The following is a 26,698-nucleotide window of genomic DNA, read 5'->3' on the forward strand; positions in this document are numbered from 1 at the left end:
TTTTGAATGGTGCCACGCTCGATTTGGAACGACAACTCGGGTAAAAAGACGCTGATCTTTTGATCTTTCAATCACATGAACCTCTTCGACAACACGAATATAAACGTTTGCAGTAGCTATTGTGTATACATTGTTATATTTACCTTCGCCAGCGAAAGTTGGGAAGAACTGGTTATGTTTTGTTTTGTTCTGCGCGTGTAGTTATTTATTTATCTACAGTACGTATGTTATGGAGTTTAACGACTTCACAAAAACTATAAACCCAAATTGCATGAAATTTTCAGCGACGATTTGTCGCCACCCGACGACCGACCCATTAGATTTTGGGACGTTTTCAAATGAATCCTAAAATAAACAACAACAAAAAACGGGTGGGAAAAAAAATGCCCAATACAAAGTCCCATGAAAGGAACCTCATCGAGGAGATATATCAGTGTCTGTTGCCATGGAGACGCACTGGAGGGCTTCAGCTGCCGTTAGCCGTCTGCTAGCACACTGCTAACTCCCCCCCTCCCCCAACACTCTCAGCCAATCACAGGCCAACTTGCTCTAACGGTGCGTTCAGGCACCGCAAAAAGAGCGGGAGCCGACAGATCATCATTCAAGCTAACATTTTTTTAACAAGGTTTCTCTTTTCTCCTGAACGAGATCCGAGGCCCACCAACGACTCCGGCACCATTTAAACAGGAATCTGTTGGTTAAAACAAGAAGATAGAAAACAAAACACGAGTCTCGCCGAGTTTCCGTGCAGGACGCCTAGCGGCTGGTCTAGTTATTAAGCTTTCAGCCGCTTGGTGAGGGTCAACGTGACGATTCCGCTGGCGAGGATGAAGAGCATGAAGAGCAACACCATGGAGCGCCGTACCACCAGCTGCTTCAGCGACAGCACGTCTCCCACCGTGGTGGCGGCGGCGGCGGCCGGCGTTGAAGCCGCCACTTCTTGGTAGATGTGTTTCTCGTCTGGAGCTTCTAGAGAATTCTGCTCGCTGGCGCTGACCATCTTTTTAGACGCTAAGGAGTTTCAAAAGACAACATTTGGCATTCCGACCACCAGAAACACCTCAAAGCTTCATAATTGATGAATCTGGGGGGCGTGTTGGAGGAAGGAGTCCGACTCGAGTTAATGCCAACTCGGGGAAACTTTCAGGAAATGAAGGAGCTGCTGCTAAAAGACTGGAGTCAGAACGACGACTCTCCGTTAGGGTGGAGTGACGGGTGGAGGCCTGTTGGGGTCTAATGCTCTACAGCAGGGTTCTGCAGCCTTGACGACCAAAAGAGCCGTAAAACATGCTAATTGTCTGGCATAAAGAAATAAATATCTAAAAAGGTTGATCTATATATAACAAATATTGCATATCGATATGTTTTATTACATTTTTAATTGTTGTGGCTGTTAATAGAGGTTTTTTTCTCCATGGATTTTCCTACTTCAGCCATTTTATGCATCTTGGCTATTTTAGCCGTTTTGTTGGTTTTTTTTGCCGTTTATAGCTACTTTTTGTTTCCCAATGATTAGAGCGGTTTTAGCTCTTATAAACCTTTTTCTTTTTTCCATTTTTTTAGGTCTTTTTTCTATATTTTTCTTTGTTTAAAATTTTTTTTTCTCATTTTGTTCTTTTTCCCTTTTTTCTTTATTTTTCTACATTAAAAAAAAACGTGATTCGTGAGGTACAGAAGAACATCGTCTGCGTATAAGGATACATGTCCACTCCTCATTGATGAGATTTGCCGCTGATTTTTCTTATTTTCTGCTATTGTTCTGTCAATTATCAAAATCATGTTTGTTTTTTGTCCTTTTGTTTTTGTCTTTGCGATCATTGTTGTGATTATTTTGGTTTTTGCTCTGTTGTTGCTCAGGCTGGTTTGATCTCATGGCAGTTGGAAAATATTTGAATCCCTGTGATTATTGGATTATAATGAAAAAAAATTAAAATGCATGTAGCACTAACAAGGGTGTTGTATGTATCTCCCCACCCAGTCTATCTCTCTCTTTCCTCTCCTCTCCTCTCTCCTTTCACCCCAACCGGTCCGCAGAATTCCTCCTCCTCTGACTCTGGTTTCTCCAAAGTTTCTCCCTGTTGGGGAGTTTTTCCTTTCTACAGTCGCAAACACACCTGCTGCTCATGTGGATATGTTGGGCTTTTCTATTTTCTCTATAGAAGCACATTGGAATGACTGTAATGTATTTAAAAATGTCTTTTTTTTTTATAAAAAAAAAGAATAAACGCTCGTTTCAAAGAGCTCTGGGAGTGGCGCTCACCTGGATCCTCCTTGTCGTGCATCTCGTTGCCCTCGCTGACCTGGACCCCCGCTCTCTGCCGGGCCTGACCGGGGGACAGAAAGGTTGGATCAGGGTGTCGTCCCCCTTCAGCTCGGTGCCCTACCGGCCCTACCCACCTCTGCAGCCACCGCATTCCAGTCCAGTCGATAAAAATACGCCAAGAAGAAGGACACCTGCATCAGTACGCAGATCGTGAGCCCCGTCCACAGTCCTGAGGAGAGACAACACGTCCAGGTGGAAACTCAAAACGGAACGTTTTGGGAAAAAGTGGAAAAAGGCGGAATCGCTGCTGCCGCACATGTGCACCACGGTAGTAGCTCGTAGTTTCTGCACATGCTCAGTAGAGACAATCAGAACAATGTTTCCTCCAGAGTGTCACGAAAGCACATTCTCCTGGGACTTGGTGCTTTTATTTTGACGGTCACCATAATGACAATCCAACTTGGCGGTGTGCCAACGAGACTCTCCACGTTCTCCCGTTATTTACGTTTAAAGCAGATGGTTCTCTGCTGCACGTGTGTGGTTTCATTACATTAAAAAAAAACAGCACCAACTAGTGGCCAATCATGCTAACTACATTGTTTTCAGTGTTTCTTCCGTTTCCATGTAAACGGGCATCCTTTTCATAATGTCGCCGTGGAAACGCAAAGCTTTCCTGAAACCAAAACACAAAAACGATGCGTTTTCACTTGAAACGTTGTCGTGTAAATGAGGCCGTAGAGGCTGACGCAGCGATTCAACCAAACTGTGGGCCGAGGCCCCCTGGTGGGTCCTGAAGGAACTGCAGAAGGACCCAAAAATGTAACAATGACTCAAAATATCATTAAAAAATAATGTAACAAAAATGTAACAAAACCCCAAAATATAGTAACTACTCAATAATGTTTAGAGCGTTTTGGCCTCTGCTGCATGTGTGTGTGGTTTCATTACCAAAAAAAAAAAAAAACGACAGCAACCGACTACATGTACAGTTAAAATGTCAGCCTCAGGGTCCCTCTGTGAGATTTGCCGGATTCACCCGGCCGTACCTAAAATCCCCATGCCGGCTGGAAACATCAGCGACAGGCCGATGGGGAAGCCGATGAAGTAGTATCCCACGAAGCTGCACAGAGCGCCGACCGTCTGTTTTCCTGCTCCCCGGACGACGCCGCCGAGGACGGCCTGGAAACATCCGACACCGGAAAGGTCAGTTCTGACGTAAAAAAGTCACTCAGTGTGGAATTCAGAGAGAGCCGGAGGAAAAAAGGCTTCCTTACCCCAACCCCGTCAAAAAGATGCATGAAAGCAAACACAATCATGACCTCAGAAACTCTGTCTATAATCTCTCTAAAAAACAAAAACAAAACAAGCAGATGGAGATTCAGTGTCAGGGGATTGAAACGACACACATGTGCAGTGAGACCATGCGGGGCTGGCTCACACCTCCGCTAGCCGTCGCTTCCATTATTAAGCAAGTTACAGAAACGAAGAGACTGTTATCACTGCTAAACTCATCCAATTCAAGGCGACAGGAAATCTGATATAACTGGGTGGACACACACACACACGTGAAATATAAGGTCCAATTAAAACAGACAATGAGTGAAAAAGCCAAAATTCAACAGAGTTCATGATTGAAAGGAATCAAAAAGCCGAAGCGATATTTTCATGGACTGATTGCTTAGGCAGGAAGTTTGTCCCGTTTCCCCCGTCAGCGTGTTTCAATCAGACTCGAGAGAAAGAAAGACATTTAAATATAACTCAAAGTGCTTTAATAAACTTCTGACATCCAACAAAATCAGTGAAGAGTTAGTTTTTCATGAAAAGGAGCACACATAATCAGAAAGCACTCTTTTTTTTTGTAATGCATTTTCCTCGTGGTTGTGTCAGAAACAGGAAGAGAAACCAGTGAATTGCTGGATTTTTTATTATTTTTTTTTTAACTTACTGGTCCGTTGTGAAAATGTAGCCGATGAAGTTTCTCATCAGAGCCATCGTGGTGCCGCTGCACAACACCACCACGACTGAGAGCAAACAGAAAACCACAAAAGATGCAAAGAAGAGCTGATTTGAAATGTCCTCTGTCGTGTGTGTGTGTGTGTGTGTGTGTGTGTGTGTGTGTGTGTGTGTGTGTGTGTGTGTGTGTGTGTGTGTGTGTGTGTGTGTGTGTGTGTGTGTGTGTGTGTGTCCTGGCTCTCACATGAGCAGCTGACGGAGGTCTTGCAGGATAACTTGGCCCGCTCTACGTTCCCGGCGCCGAGCGCGGCGCCGACGCGCACGCTGGCGGCGGTGGCGATTCCCAGCGGCGCCATGAAGGCCACGAGGGTCATCTGGTAGATGACGGACTGAGCGCCCAGCTCCACGTCGCTGATCAGACCCGCCAGGAAGCCGCCCGCCTCGAAGATCCACCACTCCAGACAGAGCATCAGCATGCTGGGCAGCGCCAGCTTGACGAAGGGGCCCCACTCCTGCAGGCAGTCCAGGGACCAGCCTGGAGGGGGGGGGGGGAGGGGGGGGTCCAAATAAACCCCAAAACTTGATGTTTCTTCTCATCTTTAAGAAAATATACCTCTCAATGATGGAAGCGACTCTAAAACCTTACTCAACATTGGAACCTATTCGAACACCAAGACGTCTGTGGGACAGGAGAGACTGACCACCCAGTTTCGTTTTCATGATTCTGACCTTGGAATTTTTTCTCCACTAAATAGAAACTTGAGAAGTCTTTTTTTTATCAGTACTTGTGACTGAGGCCACGTCCACACGACGAACATAAAACCATCTTTGTTCTCCCCAGCGTTCTCTAAAATAAAACTCCGTCCACACGTCACTATGAACTCGACTCAACACGAGGCTTCAGGGCTGCAGTACACCTGCCAGGCCTGTAGGGGCGCTGTGACTCACCAAACACACTAAAAACATGGAAGAAGACAGAAGACATAGAACTTTAGAAGTAGATTCCTGCTCATAAACCTATATAGAACTCTAGTTCTATAGGTCTATGGCCCTGCTCCTCCTGCTGCTAGCGTCAGTAGCTTCTAGTTCTCTAGGTCAGTGGTTCCCAACCTTTTTGACCAGTGTACCCCTTGAGCTGGTTTCCATGTGAAAAGTACCCCCTCTCTCGTGTGTGATTATTCGCCTTAATGTGTACTTATATTTAACCCTTTGTCTTTCTATCTATCCAACTGCTCATTTAAATAAAACAATTATTGTGAGTGTAAAAACATACCTTTTAATGAGACACTTGCGCTTGCTTGTCTTTCATAAGTCTTTCATAATTCCTTTTTTCACTGGGCTCCCCTGTGCCTGCGTCCGAGGCGACGGTAGCAGTAGCGGTAGCTGGACGTTTACTCCTGCCTAGCCATGCATCCATGTTTACAGTCGGTATGCAGCTAGAGTTAGCTAGCTTCGTGAATCGTGCGCGCCCGCAGCAAGAACGTGAACCTTTTTTTTTTTTTTTTTTTTTTTTAAAGCGCGCCACTTTATAGTCTTTTCATATTATGTGCATTGTAGTGTTACAATCACTGTGGACGAACTGCTACTCATGGAAAATAAATGTATGGCCTTACTAAAATTCATGATATAATACAATATAATATAGTATAAATTTTTTTTTTGTGTGTGGATACTGTAGGGTAATTTATAATCTTTCTGCGTACCCCCTGCAATACCCTCGCGTACCCCTAGGGGTCCGTGTACCCCCGGTTGGGAATCACTGCTCTAGGTCTATGTCCCTGCTCCTCCTGCTGCTAGCGTCAGTAGATTCTAGTTCTATAGGTCTATGGCCCTGCTCCTCCTGCTGCTAGCATCAGTAGCTTCTAGTTCTATAGGTCTATGGCCCTGCTCCTCCTGCTGCTAGCGTCAGCAGCTTCTAGTTCTATAGGTCTATGGCCCCGCTCCTCCTGCTGCTAGCGTCAGTAGCTTCTAGTTCTATAGGTCTATGGCCCTGCTCCTCCTGCTGCTAGCATCTGCAGCTTCTAGTTCTATAGGTCTATGGCCCCGCTCCTCCTGCTGCTAGCATCAGTAGGTTCTAGTTCTATAGGTCTATGGCCCTGCTCCTCCTGCTGCTAGCGTCAGTAGCTTCTAGTTCTATAGGTCTATGGCCCCGCTCCTCCTGCTGCCAGAGTCAGTAGCTTCTAGTTCTAAAGGTCTATGGCCCTGCTCCTCCTGCTGCTAGCGTCAGTAGCTTCTAGTTCTATAGGTCTATGGCCCTGCTCCCCCTGCTGCTAGCGTCAGTAGCTTCTAGTTCTATAGGTCTATGGCCCTGCTCCTCCTGCTGCTAGCGTCAGTAGCTTCTGCAGGGGGGGAAACACCTGGTTCACCTGAAGTAGGTTCCTGGTTCAGGTGAACCAGGTTCCTGGTGTGGACGGGCCCTTACATTTTCAATGAGTTCAAAGTGGCATAAAAAGTACAGTCCAGGGTTTCTCAGACTCTTTTAACATGTGGCTCTGACTCCTCCTCGACACCGCGCCACATTTCGTCATTAAAGAGTGAATGATTCTGTTAAAGGTTCCACTGAAATTTGTTTAAAATCACAACTGTTGGTGACGAACAAGAGATTGACGTAGAGGTGAAATGAGACAGGTTCATCTTTTCTGAAATATACGATCTGATAAGCAGTTTTACGTATAAAACAGACGTGCTGAATGCTGTTCTTTGTTTCTTCTCTGAGGCAAGAGAAGCGGTGCTGCTGCCGGCGGACTCACCGTCCCAGGTGTTCTTGTGCAGACCTCTGCAGACGATGTAGACGAACAAGAGGGTCGCCAGCAGAAACTGGGACAAAGTGTTGGCGAGCGCAGATCCACTGCAACGCAACACCCATTGAAAATGTGAGCATTTTGAAAAGTCAAATGCAAATAAAATGTATTATCATTACATAGTTTAAGGCAGATGTCGTCATAGAGCACCATTCAAACACGGGAGGTAATTCACGGTACTTTCTGAAAATGCTCTTGTCTCCATGGAAATGGGGGTGGGGGGGGGGCAACTTTTCTGAAACGCTGCAATTGTGCATGTTTCCTCCAGAGAGTCATGACTCCATACTCTCCTTGGTACTTTTATTTTGACAGTCACCGTGATAACAATCTAACTTGGTCATGTGTCCGTGTTAGTTTGTTCTTGTTAAATTGTTATTGTTTAGAGTTATTTGTTCTCTGCTGCATGTGTGTGTGGTTTCATTACGAAAACAAACAACAGCACCCACTGGTGGCCCGACACGCTCAAGACATTGTTTTCAGTGTTTCCGTGGAAACGCAAAGCTTTTCCGAAAACGGAAAGACAAAAAACGATGTGTTTGCCCTTGAAACGTTGTCATAGAAATGAGGCCGACGCCCCCTGGTGGGTCCTGAAAGAACTGCAGAAGAGCCAATTAAAAGAAATTGTAACTATCAACTTTGTAACCACTAAAGAGGAGTGTATTTAGATTTTTTATTTTTATTCTTTTTGACTTTTTTCAATCTGACCATTATATAGGTCGCGTTGAGAAACTTTAAATTTATTGCGGGGCCGAAGAGAAAGAAGTCATGTAGTAAAAGATACTCACGCGACGCCCATCTCCAGAACGTAGAGGAGAACATAGTTGGTGACCGCATTAAGCACATTAGCGATGGCTCCAGTGATCAGCTGAGGCCAGATAATGCCCTGCAAAACACCACATGGACACAATAATGGAGAAAATAATTTACAGAGTTCCTCCAATTAGTTTTTTTTTTTTATTTAATATGTGTGTGAGGGGAAACTGCACCTGATTCTGAAGGTAGCGCCCCTGCAGGTGGAACATGAACGCAGCCTGAAGGCATAAAGACCAAAAAAAAAAGAGTTAATGACGGAGTTCAGCACAGAAACGCTCAGAGCGGTTAGCATCATGCTAACCGTTAGCTCCCCAGCCGTCGTCGCACCAAAAAATGTCAGATCGGCGCTCATGAGTACTAAAAGTAGGTCTGAACCTAATATTAGGATGATCTATTGAAATACTTCTAAGAAGCAATTAGATTTGGTAGATCTGTGTGGTTTGTCTTCCATCAAACAATCGTATGCTCCCGATTATTTCCTTTTTTTAAATGGCGCCACACTTGGACTGGACAAGCATTAGTGGGATGAGTCATTCCAGGTGTAGTTTATTAAAATGGTGCTTGAGGAATCCTGGGATCAAACCAGGGAAAGTCAATTTAGATTAAAAAAAAACATGTGAGACTCACAGGCAGAGCAGGCGTGAATATCTCCACGTAGAGCTGGGCGAGTCTGGAAGGAGCACAAGATTCAGCTTCAATCTCAAACTTTGTGGAAAATTCGACTCAAAACAGACGAAACCCGACTCGTCCAACTTAAAGTCCCAGACGAGGACGATTGTTGATATTCATAGCGTGTTGTTCTCCAAGTGCGCGCGGTTTCATCACAAAAAAAAAAAAAACAAAGAACGCCATCGATTTCGAAACGTTGCCGTGTAAATGCAAAACTTTTCTGAAACGTGAAAGCGCTTGAAATGTTTAAAAAAAAAAATATTTTAGTTTGTTTGCATTCCATGCAGAGTTTCCAAAAAAATGGCAAAAGGAAAAAAAGGGGGGGGGGGGGGGAACAAAATGAGAAAAAGGTTTAAAAAAGAAAAATAAAGAAAAAAGAAAAAAAAAGGGAAAAAGAACAAAACGAGGAAAAAAAATGTTTAATTAAGAAAAATAGAGAAAAAAAAAGAAAAAAGGGAAAAAGAAAAAGTTTCTACAGCTACAACCTCTCCAAACATTGGGAAATATAAAGGAGCTATAAACAGCTAAAAAAAGAAAAAAAAAAGCAAAAACAGCCAAGATGTATAAAATGGCTAAAGTGGGAAAATGCATGGAGGAAAAAAAACCTTTAAAAACAGCCACAAAATGTAATAAAACATATTGCAACGCTTCATTAATGCAATATGTCTTATATATAGATCAACCTTTTTAGATATTTATTACTTTATGTCAGAAAATTAACATGTTTTACGGCTCTGTAAAAATTCTATTTGTTTGAAAATGGTGAAAACGGCTCTTTTGGTCACCGAGGTTGCAGAACCCTGAAAGTCTTTTAGTCTTAAGACTTTAAAATGTATTTATTATTAATGAATTCATACATAAATCTGCACGTTTGTGGAGTATCAACAGGTGAATCAGCTGACCCTGAGGTGTCAGACGTTTGGGAGACTTTAAGACGGGTGGAGAAACTAACTGACCTGGCAATCTCCGGACTCTGTCGGAAGAGTAACAGGAGGGGCTCGGTGTTGATGAGGATGGCCCAGCAGGGGAAACAGGCCAGCAGCAGAACCAGGATCCCCCTCTGGAGGATCACACCCACCCGCTTCAGGTTACCGCTCCCGTAGGTCTGCAACACAACCGGCGGAGCGAAACTCAAAACACCGGCAAGCAGCACGGCGCAGGACTGAACAAAGAAGGGCAGCTCCACGCGGGCTGAACCCCCCGGGCCGAGCCGGGAACGGAACCGCGGGGGCTCCCGTTGGCCTCGGGTTGGACAAACACGGCACGGAGACCCCCCGCCGACCGGGGACGTACCTGAGAGATGAGCGTATCGCAGGTCGACGACAAACCCATGCCAATGGAAATACCAGTGACGTTGACCGCCTGCAAGTAGAGGAAAGACAAGCATGAGACACATGGGGAGGACGGGGGGGGGGGGGTGGAGGTGGAGGTGGGGGGGGGGGGGGGGGTATGCCGGGACACGAACAAACAAGAATCCTCACCGCGACGGCTAAGGCTACGGCCGCCAGCTCGGTTTTTCCCAGGTGGCCACAGAACACGGTGCTGACGAAGCTGATGAGGAAGCTCATCAACTGGGAAAGGCACTGCAACACACAAACTCCAGCTGTTACACAGAAAGAAGTGAGACGTAGAAGAGGATTAAAGAAAAGAGAAAAGATCATTTTTTAACCCTCCCCCTCCCACTGATAGAAAAATCACTGATATTTAGAAGAACGAATCTCAAAACACAAAGACAAACGTCAGCCGGTGTAGAATTTGGATTCGACAAAAGATTTGAACCAGCAACCTCTGGAGCAAACTGATCCCAGTGGGCCGCCTTGACACTCTTCAGGGATTATTGAGGTACAGAAGAACATGGTCTGCGTATAGGGAGTCTCTTTGACGTCGTGGTCGTCTCTCATCCAGTGGTTTTGATGCAGATGTTAAACATCCACGTTCCAGTTCCAGCCGCTCCGATAGAAGAACTTTAGCTCCGGTCTGGATCCATTTCATGACGTTGATTTCTGTTCCACAAATGAGAATTTCCAACTGGAAAAGGGATTTTTTTTCCCTCTCCTTCACCTCCAAGCCGACGCCCACATTCCCAAAGCGCATTTCATTAATTTATAACCACGCTGAAAAAAATTATTAAACAAAACCCCAAAACAAACATTGACAGCAAGAAATGACAACGACCCGTAAGTGACGGTCAGAGGAAATGTTTAGTCTTATAGGAACTCAGTCGTGAGCAGAGTTGTTGACGACGGGCATCGACTTGTGGCTCGTATCAATAAATGGATTGGATTCTCATCCGAATAGAAAAACTGCTCCTTGGACTCTGGACATTGCTTCACCTGGACGTGTGGAAACAGTCGCTCTCCTCGGACTTCGGAGCTTCACTAATGTCAAAAAAACCATGAAACTCATCATCTTCCGTTCAACAAATTAAATAGTTCTTGAAACTTAAACGTTCAGAATGAAGGGTTAGGGTTAGGGTTAGCCCCCAGTGCCCCCAGTGTCATGCTAGCTGCCTTCGATCTGCCCCGACATGGACAGAGGATGGCACCCTCTGTCCCTGCATAGGCTTTTGTGGCCTGAATGATATCACTGTGAAGAATCCATATCCCCTACCTCTGATCAAGGATGGATCCTCAGAAGCTGTCCGCAGTAAAGGATTGGCCAGAACCTGAAAACCGGAAACAACTTCAGCGATTTTTACGACTTGCCAACTTCTATCGGAGGTTTATAAGGGACTACAGCAAAGTTGCTGCACCCCTTACCACTCTGACCTCCACCTCTTGAACCTTCTCCTGGACCACTGAAGCAGCCCAAGCCTTCCAGTCATTGAAGGACCGGTTTACCTCGGCGCCAATCTTAGTTCAACCCGATCCAACGCTGCAGTTCATTGTCGAAGTGGATGCATCGGATACTGGTGTGGGAGCAGTGTTATCTCAGCGCAGCACGAGTGATGGTAAGCTGCATCCATGTGCCTTCTTTTCCCGTCGTCTCTCCCCAGCGGAACGGAACCATGATGTTGGAAACCAAGAGTTGCTGGCAGTGAAGATGGCCCTGGAGGAGTGGCGACATTGGTTGGAGGGGGCGGAACAACCGTTGTGTGGACGGACCACAAGACTCTGGAGTATGTCCGCTCCGCCAGGTGGCTCAATTCTAGAGGGGCATCATTTTTTTGGTTGGTTCAAGTTCACCCTCACTTATCGCCCCAGATCCAGGAATGTGAAGCCTCATGCCCTGTCCCGCCTGCACCCCAGGGAGGAGCACTCCGGAGAACCTGAGACCATCCTGCCCAAGACCTGCCTAGTTGCCTCTCTGACATGGGAGATCAAGAACCTGGTACAGAGTGCGCCGGACCAGTCAGACAATCCAGGTACTGGTCCACCCAGGACCCTATTTGTCCCCAACTCTGTTCGCTCACAGGTTCTCCAATGGGCTCACTCGTCTCGTCCGACCTGCCATCCTGGAGCTGCCCGTACCCTTGGTGTCCTGAGGCAGAGGTTTTTTGTGGGACACCATGGAGAAAGACACCAAGGTGTTTGTCGCTGCCTGCTCTGTCTGTGCCTGTCAAAAGTCCTCGACCCAGCCCAGCTCTGGTCTACTGCAACCTTTACCTCTTCCACACCGGCCCTGGTCACACATTGCAGTGGACTTCGTTACGGGATTGCCTCCTTCCGACGATAATACAACAATTTTAACTGTGGTTGATCGGTTTTCTAAGGCGGAACATTTTATCGCTCAACCGAAACTCCCCTCTGCTAAAGAGACTGCTGAGACATTGGTGTCACAAGTTTTCAGGATCCATGGGATACCAGTGGATATTGTGTCAGACCGTGGACCTCAGATTACGTCGGAGGTGTGGAAGCTGTTCTGCAAGGTTCTGGACGCCACAGTCAGTTTAACATCTGGGTTTCAGCCACAGTCGAATGGTCAGACGGAGCGGGCGAACCAGTCCCTGGAAACCCTGCTGAGATGTGTCACGGCAGAAAACCCCACAGCCTGGAGTTCTCAGCTTCCATGGGTAGAGTACACTCACAAGTCGCTGCCTAACTCTTCCTCTCCCTTCCAGTGCTCCCTGGGGTACCAGCCACCATTGTTCCCATCTCAGGAGGAGATCGCCGTCCCATCCGTTCAGGGCTTAAACAAGAGATGCGAGAGGACGTGGAAGAAGGCCAGGGCCTCCCTAACCCAGTCAAATCAGAGGATGGAACAGAAGGCGAATCGCAGACGCACTCCCGCTCCAGTGTATACGCCAGGCCAAAAGGTTTGGCTCCGGGCAAAGGATCTTCCCCTGAAGGTGGAGTCTCGGAAGCTGGCACCACTGTTTGTCGGACCATTTGAGGTGGAGAAGATCGTCAACCCTAGCTCCGTACAGCTCAAACTTCCTGCCTCCATGAAGATCCATCCGACCTTTCATGTGTCCCAAGTCAAACCTGTCCTAGAGAGCACTCTGGCCCCTCCTGTCCGTCCCCCTCCACCACCCAGGATGGTGTATGACGCACCGGCGTACACGGTAAGACGCCTGTTGGATGTGCGCCGACGGGGTCGCGGACTTCAGTTTCTGGTGGATAGGAGTGCAGGGCTGATTACCTGAGTACACTAACCTGCGGCAGGGTGTGGTTTCAGTCAACAATGCACCTCTCTCCCTATAAAGCTGGCATCAGATGAAGACTCTGTGCCAGTCTGCAAAACGATCTACATACTGGACCACACCCTGCTGCACCGAGCTCCTGCCTGTGACTCTGTTCCTGGCCCACTCCAACGGCTTCAGCACAGCGAGACTCCCTGACAACCTCCTTCAGGCTGCAGCATACGCCGCCGCCCGCGTTCTCCAGCGCCGACCACGCCATTCAGCGTTTGCTGCTTCATTCCAGGCAGTGTGCTCCTTTAGTCTCCCGCTGGGTCCTAATAGTTTTGTTTGGGTGCTTCTTAGCTGGAGCAGTGTGCCTGTGTTGGTGCCTCTGCGAGTTCAGTTTTTTCTAGTTTAAAGTACCTGGGTTAGTCTTTAGTTCTGTCTCGTTAGAGTTCTGCTTTCCTGTGTATTTGGTTTGAGTTCTGAGTGTTCCGAGAGGATTCCTGATTGCCGTGTTTCTGTCCGCTCCTGAGTCTCTGAGTGTGAACTGTGACAAAGATAAGATAAGATAATCTCACAGATAGAGAAATGTAGAGTCACAGCAGCAACAAAGCAGGATAGGAGCATAAAATCACACATTGTACAGGAGAGGAGAATAAAAATAAAAATCACACGGTGCACAATAAAATATGGTAAAAATATATAGTAGAAAGTGACTCCAAAACACTTAGAAAAGAGACAATAACTTAAACATGTACGAGTACTATCTCACAGATTAAGGGTGGAGTATTTTTTTTATTTTTTTTGTCTTATTAGTTGATCATTTCAATACGAACTGAACTCATTCCTCACAATGATGATTTATATTGATGTCTGTGACAGCTGCGCCATTTAGAATTAATTAATCCTTCATCTGCAGGAATCTGACTCATTTAATACACATTTAATATTTACTCATAAAATAAAACATCATAAAATAAAAAATTTTTTTAAAGAAAAGAGTGTCTTTTCTTGACAGAAGGCATGAAAGCAGCGGACTCACCACCGGACCGGCCAGTTTGAGGATTTCGACCAGTTCGTCCCGGTACTCTGCAGAAACGACCCCCCGCAGCTTCTCCAGACATGAGGTTGGGACGCCCCCGGACCCTCCGGACCCATCCGCCACCGCCGCCGCCGCCGCCGCCGCCGCCTCCTGCCGCTCCGAGCCGTCCGGACCCTCCATGAGCCTCCAGCGGTGTGTCCTGCAGAGCAGCCGCTGCAGGCGGAGCGCGTCTTTAAACCGGCAGCCGAGCAGGGGATCGAACACGTGCTCCAGAGGAGGGACCTCACGAGCAGCCAGCCGCGCGTGACGGTAAGTGTGTGTGTGTGTGTGAGATTTACATAATTGTAGAACAACTCGATTTCAGAATAATTTGTGAGAAAATAAATCCTGCATTTTTACATATTGTTATTTGTTGGTTGTTTTTTTTACCACTTTATTCTTTATTGATTTTTCTCTTCTTTTTTCCAACACAGAAATAAACTGGACAGTATATCCTGACAAAAATGTTGAGGTTAACTTAATCCAGACAGAAATAGGATATATTAAAAACAAAACATAACAAACAAAAGTTAGTGAGTTAAGTTTGTACATATTGTTATTTCTAATGGATATTTTCTATATTTTTCATATATGTCGTATACGTCCACATATATTAGTATATTAGTATCATGTGGCTTTGTTTCTCTTGAGAGTTTCTCAAATCACACCTCAGATCTCACCCTGACTCTTCATACTGAATTATATAGCTTATGTTTTTGTGTCAAATATACTTAATAAGCACTCTGATGAGCCAGTGTTCTGCAGGGTCATATGGGATTAACGGCTCGTTAACAGACGATGGAGGATCGGTTGTAGATTGAACAGGAGGAAAATGAAGAGAAGCTCATGCTGGAGTGACGTGATCTCTCCTGCCGGCTCCTGTCAGGAATCTAACCGCAGCGTTTTCAATCAACATGACGACTTTCTAAGCAGCTATTCGCAACCTGGGAGTCACAAAGGTCCACTCTGGAAGGAGGAAATGCGTCACTCTGAGTCAACATGTTAATGATTTTGGAGATATTCAAAGTAACTCCCGGGTTCCTCACAGTGGTACTGGAGGTCAAAGTACTACTACATGTTTAGATCTTTTCTTTCTCAAGTTCTTAAAATCAGCTTTATCTGAGCTCAATCACGTTTTTATGTCTTTAAGAAAAGCCTCTAGTCTAATAATGGTTTCATAGATAAATAGATTTCTGTATCATCTGCATAGCAGTGGAAGTCAACGGAGGGTTTCCTCACGGGTCCCAAACACAGGACCCTGTGGAACTCCGTGGTTCGGTTCAGAGCTTGAAGGATGAAGCCGTTTTCTGAATCGGCTGCTGCTCGTCTCGTCGATGACGTCGCTTCCAGACGTCATTACAATCTTGTTTTCACTGTGCAGCCAGCTCACAGTCGCTTCCTGCCACGGGGGGCAAACCACACTAACACATTCACTTTTACCATCTTGTGTGTGTCTGGTGACTGTAAGGACACCAAGATATAAAATCTAAATTTAGATTTTGTGCGCCGGCTTTTTGACCAGACGTCAAAACTGATTGTGATCAAGCTTTAGTTCCCGAGGCCTCTTGAACAGCAGTTATTGGAACCAGTTATTGATATTTGAAGGAGCTCCGGGTGACGTGATGGTTCTGCTTTCTGTAGCAACGCCACTCCTTCATCCGTCATGAAGGCTGCGTGTGTCGGAGGTCCAGCCATCAGGGATCAGATCAACATCGCTGGACTTCTACAGACGCCGAATTCCCCCCCAAGTCATTGTTCGGCTGAGACGACTGGAAGGACTTAACGACTCAGGATGAAGCGACTCGTTCTTGCGTTTCAGGTTGGCGGCGTGCACCTTGGTGTGACGGCGAGTTCTCAGATGTTCTCGGTGTTCTGGTCACGGGTCAAAGAGCCAAAGAGAAACCTGCTGCTTCCAAGCACCTTTGGCAGGCGGATGCTTATTGGAGGTGAGAGGGAGGAGTCACATGATTCAGCCGGAGCCGCCGGTGGGCCAAGCTGTCAGGTCGACGCGCCGGATTGTGGATGAGGTCTTAAGAGTCTGCGGTGGTGGAGCTGTGACGGTAATGTCTTTGATATTAGGGTCTGAGGGGATCTGGACTGTTCCGCCTCTGGACAGTGTTCAGGTTCAGGGTGGATGGGATTAACACGTCGTCGGATATCGTGAGATCACTTGGCGAGAGGTTACAGGAAGTGACACCAGAGCAGCAGAGTCCAGAAAATGAACCTCGGAAAGTGTTTTGGAGCACGAATGTCCCGGTGGAGTCGGGCCAGTTATCTCTCTCTCTCTATATATCTATATCTATATACTGTCGCCATCCACTCCAAGGATGTACACACTGGTTCAACGGTTTATCAGGGTGTCAAACAGTTCAGCCCAGTTTTAATCCTCGGTGGGTCGGATGGTACCATAGAACCAGAATAACGGCGTTTAAATTCAAACACAGCAAAGTATTTCTCCGAGGTGGGGCAGCGGACGCGCTACGTTTTTACTAAAACCAAAAAATGACTACAGAAAATGGCTCTAATCTCAACATGAAAGCCACTTTTAATGACGTAAAGTCACACGTCCAGAAAAATTCTCCTATCACTGTTGCATTCTGGGTGTTTTTACAAAACCCCACCCTGACATCTTAGCTCAGAGGCTAGCTCGATAGCATCCTTCATGAGCAGTGTTGTGTCACTACTCTTAAGAATCTTTTTTTTATTTTTTTTTATCAATGTTTTCTTTGAAGTTTGTTCCTTTTACTTGGCTTCAGGCCCTGAGTGGCTTTTCCAGTGAACAGGAAAGTTTAAGAAATGATCACGTTAAGACCACAGCTGAGGAAAGTGCTAATGCTAATGCTAATGGTTTAACTCGTGATGTAAGTAACAAATAGAAATTGAATCTGGAAAAATCCCGAATCGTTGCGTCGTAGTTCCACGTGAACAACAATCACAATCTGCTGCCATTCAAACAAAAGGTCAAAAAATTCGAGGAACGAAACTTCCAAAAAGCCGAGATGAAAGTATAGAACAAAGAAAAACTGCTTTAAAATAAATAAATAAATGAATAACTCCATCACCGTTATGTCAGAGCATAATAAAAAAACATGTTAAAACACAACACAGGAGCGTCCTGGTGTCTCATACGTGACGGGGTAGTCGTCTATTTTGTTAATTTTCAACAGTGGTGATGCAGAGGAGAGGATCACGGTGAGAGTTTACGTAAGTGAAGCAGAGCTCAGTGGGTCACACGTCAAATCCAGCAACACTCTTGCTTTGTGCGTCAGGATTCAAACTCCCAGGCGGATCTCGGGGGACAGAAAAGGAAAGGACAATTATGAAATGTGTGAAAAGTCACACTAGATACAAATCAAACAACATAATTCCTTCTTCTTTCGACAACATTCAGAGAAACACGTCCGTGCATTTATTCTGTATTTCATATCAAACGATCGACTGCAGAATCTTACTTTTGGTTTATAAAGCTTTAAATGGTCTCGGGCTTCAATAATCTCAGATTATATCAAAACACCTGAAGACTGCCGACACACTCACTTTTATTTAAATCGGGACTTAAAACATGTATTTGCACCGGCTTGTGAATAAACAATCAACTTGACTTACTTTATTACGTTTATCTTATTATTTTTCTGCTTTTCATGCTGTTTCTCCGGTACAATTTTAATATTTTGTTGGATGCATAGAATCCCTTGTTTGTGAAGCTACACATTTATTACAATATTTATTCTGTAGGTCATTTGGGACGTCAAACACTTTTTCTTTTTTGTTCCAAAGTGCAATGTAAAGTTGACGTTTAGGATGTACGTGGTCCCAAAGTGGAAGTCGGGTCAGTGGTTGTGGGAAACAATCAGTAAAATATTTAAAAAATCTGCACATTAAGATTCTTCACTGTTTGCTTTAATGCATTTCTTTTATTTGTTTGTAAAGCTGTGAATTGCCCTGTGTTTGAATGGTGAGCCTAGAAACAAGTGTTCCCTCGCTTGTTTTGTAAAATAAACTCACAACATGGCCTCGGTGCAAAATGAGCTTGAATTCAGAGATAAACTCACATAAATCCTACGTCTGGAAAACGTCTCGACTCTCAATGTCTCAGAACGATGATGATGTGGCCGACTTGTTAGAACGGAGCTGAGAGGGACCGTCTGTTACTGCATGGATTCTAATTCACCTATTTATCTGTTCATTATGTATTTACTTATTTATTTATTTATGCCTGATGGATCCCCACCATCCTGAATGGGGTAGTGTGTGTGTGTGTGTGTGTTTTGTTTATAGCGTCTGAACTATGTGCTACATAATGTATGAAATGTGCTAAATAAATTAAGTGCGATTAAATTAAACTAAACTAAACTAAACTAAACTAAACTAAAGCAAAGCAAAGCAAAGCAAAGCAAAGCAAAGCAAAGCAAAGCAAAGCAAAGCAAAGCAAAGCAAAGCAAAAATAAAAAACTAAACTAAACTAAACTAAACTAAACTAAACTAAACTAAACTAAATTAAATTAAATTAAATTAAATTAAATTAAATTAAATTAAATTAAATTAAATTAAATTAAATTAAATTAAATTAAATTAAATTAAATTAAATTAAATTAAATTAAATTAAATTAAATTAAATTAAATTAAATTAAATTAAATTAAATTAAATTAAATTAAATTAAATCAAATCAAATCAAATCAAATCAAATCAAATCAAATCAAATCAAATCAAATCAAATCAAATCAAATCAAATCAAATCAAATCAAATCAAATCAAATCAAATCAAATCAAATCAAATCAAATCAAATCAAATCAAATCAAATCAAATCAAATCAAATCAAATCAAACTTAACTTTCCACCAACTGTGAACGTTTGACCTGTGATGTTCTGTCACTTCCTGAATACTATGAGCTGGACGGAGTGGTGAAGATGAAGGAAAACGTTGTTTAGCCAGTTTATTTGGAGACGCAATTAATGCACAGGAAAGTGAATCCCAGCTGATCGGCCTCCAGAGGCTCTGGCTGCAGTCAGAATGAGGACAGACTCTGCTCACAATGGAAACTATGGATTAAAACATATAAGAAGATATTGATGCAGTGACGTGATTTCCTCAGATCGTCCTACGACTTTGTCCACTCATCATCATCATCATCATCCTCATCATGATTCCTCACCTCCTGAAAGAAGTGCAGGGCGTCTCCCTCTCAGAAATCCCGTCAATGCTGTTTCTTCACTCGGATCCTGGAAGCGGCAGGTTTCTCTTTGGCTCTTTGACCCGTGACCAGAACACCGAGAACATCTGAGAACTCGCCGTCACACCGAGGTGCACGCCGCCAACCTGAAACGCAAGAACGAGTCGCTTCATCCCGAGTCGTTAAGTCCTTCCAGTCGTCCGCCGTCGCATGAAGCGACAGACGAACAGCGACTTGATGGGAAATTTAGCGTCTGTAGAAATCCAGCGACGTTGATCTGATCTCAGCCGTCATGTGGATCGGGGGCTCCGGAGCCACATGTGGCTCTTCAGCTCCTCTGTAGCGGCTCCACGAAGCTTTCAGTGCGTGAAGGAAATGAATGTAGTATTTGTTATATTTGAGTTGGTTTGCATTCCATGCAGATTTTTCAAAAATGAAGAAGGAAAATGGAAAAAAAAAAAAAAAAGGGTGGAAAGAAAAAAAAAATAAGAAAAAAAGGGGGAAATGGAGAAAAAGATTGTAAAAAGAAAAAAAGAAGAAAATTGGAAAAAGGTTTAAAAATTAAAATAAAAAAAAAGAAATGAAGAAAAATGGAAAAAGAACAAAATGGGAAAAAGATATATAAATGTAGAAAAATAAAGAAATAAAGAAAAAGAAAAAAAGGGTTAAAGAACAAAATGAGAAATTTTATTGAAAAAATAAAAAAATAGAAAAAAGGAAAGAAGAAAGAAAAAATTTAAAAAAGAAAAAAGTTTATTACAGCTAAAACCGCTCTAAACATACAGCAGCTAAAAACACTTCATTAATGCAATATTTATTATACATAGATCAACCTTTTTAGATATTTATTTCTTTATGTCAGATAATTTACACGTTTTATGGCTTCAGGAAAAAAAAAATGTTTCTTTGAAAATGGTGAAAACGCCTCTTTTGGTCCTCGAGGCTTCAGAACCGCCGGTCCGGACGGATGAAGGAGTGGCGTTGCTACAGAAAGCAAGAACCATCACGTCACCCGGAGCTCCTTCAAATATCAATAACTGGTTCCAATAACTGCTGTTCAAGAGGCCTCGGGAACTAAAGCTTGATCACAATCAGTTTTTGACGTCTGGTCAAAAAGCCGGCGCATAAAATCTAAATTTAGATCTTAAATCTTGGTGTCCTTACAGTCACCAGACACACACAAGATGGTAAAAGTGAGTGTTAGTGTGGTTTGCCCCCCGTGGCAGGAAGCGACTGTGAGCTGGCTGCACAATGAAAACAAGATTGTAATGACGTCTGGAAGCGGCGTCATCGACGAGACGAGCGGCAGCCCGATTCAGAAAACGGCTTCATCCTTCAAGCTCTGAACCGAACCACGGAGTTCCACAGGGTCCTGTGTTCGGGACCCGTGAGGAAACGAGCTCACTTTAACAGAGGGGACGAACCGAATAAAGAGTTAATTATTCACTTTGCATCGACAGGAAGACTCGAAAAGCACAGAACAGTCGTGCTCTGCAGCCAAACTTGATCGTCTTTGCAGTTAAAACAGTTTCATTCCCAACATTTTCAAGAGTTTAGTTCACTTATTGAAAAGGTTGAATTTCAATACGCGTCTGCGTCCTGTTAATTTAAACTGATTCCTCTCAGACGGTCACGGTTCAGCGTTTGTACGTCGACGGGGAGCTCAGTTAATGTGTCTGAGAGGAACTACAGAACAAGCTGTGTGTGTGTGTGTGTGTGTGTGTGTGTGTGTGTGTGTGTGTGTGTGTGTGTGTGTGTGTGTCCTCAATGGCTGAATGTGTGCACGTGCATGCTCACGTGCATGCTTTTTACACCAGGAGTGTCAAACATAATACCCCGGAGGCTCCAATCCAACCAAACCACCAAGCGAATGGTCAGAATTTCAAAGAAAACACGATTAAAAAAAAAACAAAAATTTGTGTTTTCCTAAAAGGAAAGTCTATAAAACACAACAAATAAATATCGTATTTATTATCTTTTATTTTGTTTGCATTCCATGCAGATGTTTTTTTTTTTTTTAAAAAGGTCAAATCTGCAGGATAAAATGAGGTAAAAGAGCAAAATTGGCCAAACCGTTGAAATGAAAAATGGAAGAATGGAGAAAAAAAAGGTGGAAAGAAATAAAAAACACAAGAAAATTTTGGAAAATGGAGAAAAAGATTTTAAAAAGACAAAAAGGGGAAAACAAAAAATTAGAAAAAGGTTTAAAAAATAAAAATAAAGAAAAAGAAAATAAAGAAAAAAGAGAAAAAAGGGAAAAAGAACAAAACAAGAAAAGGTATTTCTTTTAAAATAAAGAAAAATATAGAAAAAAGAAGAAAAATTGGGAAAAAAAAGACAAGAATTTTTTTTTTAAGAAAACAAGTCTCTTAAAGTTCTAAACATTGGGAAACACACTATGCAATATTTCTTATATGTAGATAAACTTAAGATATTGATTTCTTTGTGTCAGATAATTAACATGTTTTACGTCTTCAGAAAAAATTACATTTGTTTGAAAATCATGAAAATGACTCTTTTGGTCATCAAGGTTGCAGAACCTCGTCCGGATGTACGGAATAATACTGTAATTAAAAAAGGATTATGTGAAATGCTGAGTCTCATATATTGGAAAACAACTGTAGCATAGTGGAAATAACAAATAATTATGAGTAAATCAAATTATTAGAGCATTATCGACTCTTTTAATAGAAAACATCTCAAATGTTGTGGATATTAATAGAAATATTGAAGATTTGTGGGTAAATTTAGGCCCACGAATGAGTTTTCCTACTGGGAGACACAATGCTCTGTTAAAAACAAGTTTCCTACAGTAGATTTGGGTTTTTACTCTAAATATCCAAGGATTATTCGAAAAAAAGAAAAAAAAAATCAGCATTAATAAGGAGAGACCAGCAGAACTGTGGAGAAAACTGTCAGATGGACTATTAGAGAAAATATCGTGGGAAATGCTTGAATACTTCAAGAGGAGTTATACACGTGGAAACAGGAGGAAAAAAATAAAAGACTGGGCCAAGGGACACACACACACACACACACACACACACACACACACACACACACACACACACACACACACACACACACACACACCGGTAAACATCAAACGCAGGTTTGCGGACTGTGGGAGTGAAGATGAAAACGTGTTTCCTGACCGTGACGCCTTCAGCGACCAGGAATCCACATTTAACAGAGAAATAATTAAAATTACTGGCAGAGTTTTGTCACAATGTGTAATAAATAGAAACGGTACAGGATTAGTTCATGTTCGGGCTTCAATTCGCTCTTTTGGCCTCTTTGCTGTTTGTACTGCAGACGACTGCACGGCAGACGACTGCACTACAGACAACTGCACGGCAGACGGCTGTACTGCAGACGACTGTACTGCAGACGACTGCACGACAGACGACTGCACTGCCGATGACTGTACTACAGACGACTGCACGACAGACAACTGTACTACAGACGACTGTACTACAGACGACTGCACTGCACTACAGACAACTGCACTGCAGACGACCGCACTGCAGACGACCGCACTGCACTACAGACGACTGCACTACAGACAACTGCACTACAGACGACTGCACTGCCGACGACTGTACTACAGACGACTGCACTGCACTGCAGACGACTGCACTGCACTACAGACAACTGTACTGCAGACGACTGTACTGCAGATGACTGCACGGCAGACGACTGTACTACAGACGACTGTACTACAGACAACTGCACTACAGACGACTGCACTGCCGACGACTGTACTACAGACGACTGCACTGCACTGCAGACGACTGCACTGCACTGCAGACGACTGCACTGCACTACAGACAACTGCACTACAGACAACCGCACTGCAGACGACCGCACTGCACTACAGACGACTGCACGGCAGACGACTGCACGGCAGACGACTGCACGGCAGACGACTGCACTGTACTACAGACGACTGCACTGCAGACGACTGTACTACAGACGACTGCACGACAGACGACTACACTGCAGACGACTACACTGCAGACGACTGCACAGCAGACGACTGCACTGTGGAGAGAAAACATCACGACTGTCAGTGCATTCAAGTATTTTTACTTCATTGCATGCATTTGGGGTTCTGTGTGTGTGTGTGTGTGTGTGTGTGTGTGTGTGTGTGTGTGTGTGTGTGTGTGTACCAGCTTCAGTTGTTCAGATTCAGAGTGAAAACTGAGGCAGGCTGGAGTTTGAAGCAGTTTGTTTGTAAACCTTTCCGCCCTCTAGTGGTTAAAGCAGTATACTGCAGTTATAACAAAAAAACAGAAGTGGCTTTTCAAAATCAGGCTTGACACGCAAAAAGCTGTAGAAATATAAAGTTCAGGACGTGTCACGTGTCAGGCTACAGTGTTTCTGTTTTGGCTTCACACAGTAAAAAAAAAAACCCAAAGAAACAATAAAAAAAAAAAACTCTTTTTAGGCTAAAATAAAATAAAGACGGTCGACGAGTGCGTCGGACGAGGAACAACTGAATCGTGGGAAAGATGTTAACGTCGTTTTTAATGGTGGGAGTTGAGCATTACAAAGCAGGAGCAGACATCATCATTCAGTCATTCACAGATAAAATCCCTGATGAAACGATGCATTTTATGGCTTCAGACGACATGCTTCGTGAGCACACATTATTCAGAAACAGGGGGTTTTTTCCCCCCCCCCCCATCGTTTGTTCATGGTTAAAAGCGACTCGGTTCCTCGGCGGCAAACTGGGAATAAAATGCAGGAAATGAAACTCCGAGGGGAACGAAACCAGTACGAGTGGAGAAAGAAAGTGTTCAAATCGCCATTCTAAATATTAAGTATGCTCGTTGAAATGATAGAGAACATGCAGCTCCAGTGCAGTTTTTTTTTGGGGGGAGGGGTTTGTTTTTGTCTTCAAATAAACATTCCAGGTGAAAATGCTGCGGAACAACAGCTTAACCAGTGACGAATGTGTTTGAGGCTTCAAATGAGTCTGCGTGTCGGACTGAAGGAACTCTGCAGGAATAATAATGCACTTAAGTGTTTGTCGTGAGCGGCAGACTTCGCCCTCCTGGAATTATTAGAGGAATTGATGTCGACGAACTTGTTCAGTGGATGAAAAGAAGCGGCGAGAACTCAAAACCAGCCCGTCTCCTCTTTGCTCGTTTTGGTGGGGGTTTTTTTTGCCGAAATGAAAAGAAAGTAAACACGCTGTAAACACTGACTTCAGTTCAGTTCAATATTCCTCCCGGCGGCTTCCTGGAAGTTCTTTTAGGTTTTTTTTTGTGTTTGCGCGAGTCGGCAGTTTCAAAACTTCATTCGGTCAAAGGTTCTGAGAATTATCTGTAAAATGACACCAAAAGTTTGACTTGGTTCCAAGTCAAACCTCCCTCATGCCAGGTTTACACGTAAATGGGCAATCTGGAAAAATACAACAAAAAAGCTGTGACGTTTCTCTACGTTTGGGCGCATTTACACATAAACGCAGCTCCGACTCACCGCAAAACGATGATTCCTGGAAACTCCGGCCACGGTGGAGCGCTGGATAAAATCCACGTCTCTGTTTGCATCGAATAAATCTGTGATTTCCTGTTAACTTTCCAGGATTCTGATTGGCTTCATGCTTCTTGCTGCACTGCCCCCTACAGGTCTGGCAGCTCATTGCAGCTCTGAACCAGCAGGATATGTCGGCCAGTGTGCATGAAGATTTATATTTTTAAACATAAGAGAGGGAAATATAAGGGTTTAAGACAGAAAAAAAATTAAAAAAATCTGGGTATGTGTAAATGTGGCCATCTCCCCCTCCTCCGGTGTCCCTCAGGGCCCGGTACTGTTCAACAAATGCAGCTGTGGGAAACTACCTGAGTTTTTACAAAAAAAAATCATATTTCCACCTCCATGTTTAGATTTAAAAAAAAAAAACAAATCTTCACTGACTTGGACCGACCATGTCTGCCTGGTTCAGAGCTGCAATGAGCATGCCAGACCTGCAGGGGGCAGTGCGACGAGAAGCAGGGCGCCATACGAGCCATACCAGAATCACTGGACACTCTTGGACGAAAGGACTTCCAGGGAGACGTGAGGACGCAGAACCCATCATTCTTTAGTTGATCAACTCGAAATTAAATGACCGTAAGAAGTCAAAATACATTTGAAAGTTTTTTTGTAAACGTTTTGTTGGGGGGGGGGGGGGGGGGGGGGGGGGGGGGGGGGGGGGGGGGGTCCGGAGACAAATCTAATTTTGTGAAATGAGATCCTGCAAAACCTGGGGAGAAAACCAGTTTGTCAAATCTTGACAAACCTTTGGATGCTGAAGAGCTTTTTAGAATCTTGGGAATTTTTCTTTTCTTTTTATCTCTGATGGGATTTTTGCCTTTTCAATTACGGTACCTGTACCTGTAAAGTCCTATATTTCTTTTTGACCAACTCAACCATTCCTCGAGCCAAAACACGAGATATTCTAATCGACTGCAAGAAGAAGCAAGGCGTTCCTGAAGATTTAGAAAAACAAGGGTAGTATTGCAAACATTTTGACGGCTCCTCGTGAACTTTGTAGCGACATCATTAGTTTTTCAGTCTCATCACTTTAGAATTAAACAAATAAAGTTTCTCTGGATCCAGAAAAATAACTTGTCAAATGTTTTTTTTTTTTTCTTTTCTTTTTCCAATCTAAAGTCATTAGCAGCAGTTACATGCAAGAGAAGAAGGATGTCGGGATCCTGAGAAACGTCTGTAAAATCTCATCTTGTGGTTTGTTTGGTTCATTTCAGGCCATTGGAGGGAAAAAACAAAAAGATTTCAAGTGACGCTAAAACCGAAGCAGATGACTTCTGAAGTGCACGTTGAAGATGCCGTCAACCGACGCTTCCGTCGGTAAAACTGAAAAACAGAAACGTTTCAGAGGAATGAAAGGAGACTTCGACAGCAACACCGTCATGCACTGGAGGAGTTCGGGTGGAGGAACGAACCCATCGACACATAAATGCGTGAAAAGCACAGCGAAAGTATTGCCTTTACGTTTTTTTTGCATAATTCAAACCCTGTGTGCAAAAAAAATGACATCAAACCCAAAGTGTCACCGGACCTGGAGCTCGTCCAAACTGCTGTTTTCGGAAAAAAAATCATATAATGCGCATTCGTCAGCATTCCGCTTACTGAGCTTATAAAAACGGCTTCAGGCTTCAGGTTCGTCAAATCATTTCTCAAACGCTAGTTTTTGGTTTTGTAAACAGTAACATTCAGGAAAAAAAAAAAAAAAAAAGTTCTCTCTGCTCTCTGGCGGCCGGAGGACGTCCACGAGGGGGAAACCGGAAAGTTAAGTTGAATCCCAAGGCCTGTTTGATGAACGGATGAATTAGAGTGTGTGTGTGTGTGTGTGTGTGTGTGTGTGAAA

General features: G+C 43.9%; 1 protein-coding gene across 1 annotated transcript; it reads right to left on the reverse strand.

The window, feature by feature from the left end:
• Window positions 1–775: 775 nt before the first annotated feature.
• LOC308149228 (multidrug and toxin extrusion protein 1-like) lies at window positions 776–25,337 on the reverse strand (the record flags this gene model as incomplete). The annotated part of the gene is made up of 17 exons (XM_080520905.1): window positions 776–1,011; window positions 2,261–2,324; window positions 2,398–2,492; window positions 3,310–3,442; window positions 3,538–3,607; window positions 4,209–4,284; window positions 4,461–4,751; window positions 6,967–7,064; window positions 7,803–7,900; window positions 8,004–8,048; window positions 8,458–8,500; window positions 9,456–9,604; window positions 9,793–9,861; window positions 9,981–10,082; window positions 14,106–14,335; window positions 15,384–15,543; window positions 25,293–25,337. The coding sequence occupies 17 exons, from the start codon at window positions 25,335–25,337 to the stop codon at window positions 776–778; spliced, it is 2,004 nt and encodes a 667-aa protein (XP_080377031.1).
• Window positions 25,338–26,698: the final 1,361 nt, after the last annotated feature.

The sequence above is a fragment of the Blennius ocellaris genome (genome assembly GCF_963422515.1).
Source record: "Blennius ocellaris genome assembly, chromosome: 3".
NCBI classification, from domain to species: domain Eukaryota; kingdom Metazoa; phylum Chordata; class Actinopteri; order Blenniiformes; family Blenniidae; genus Blennius; species Blennius ocellaris.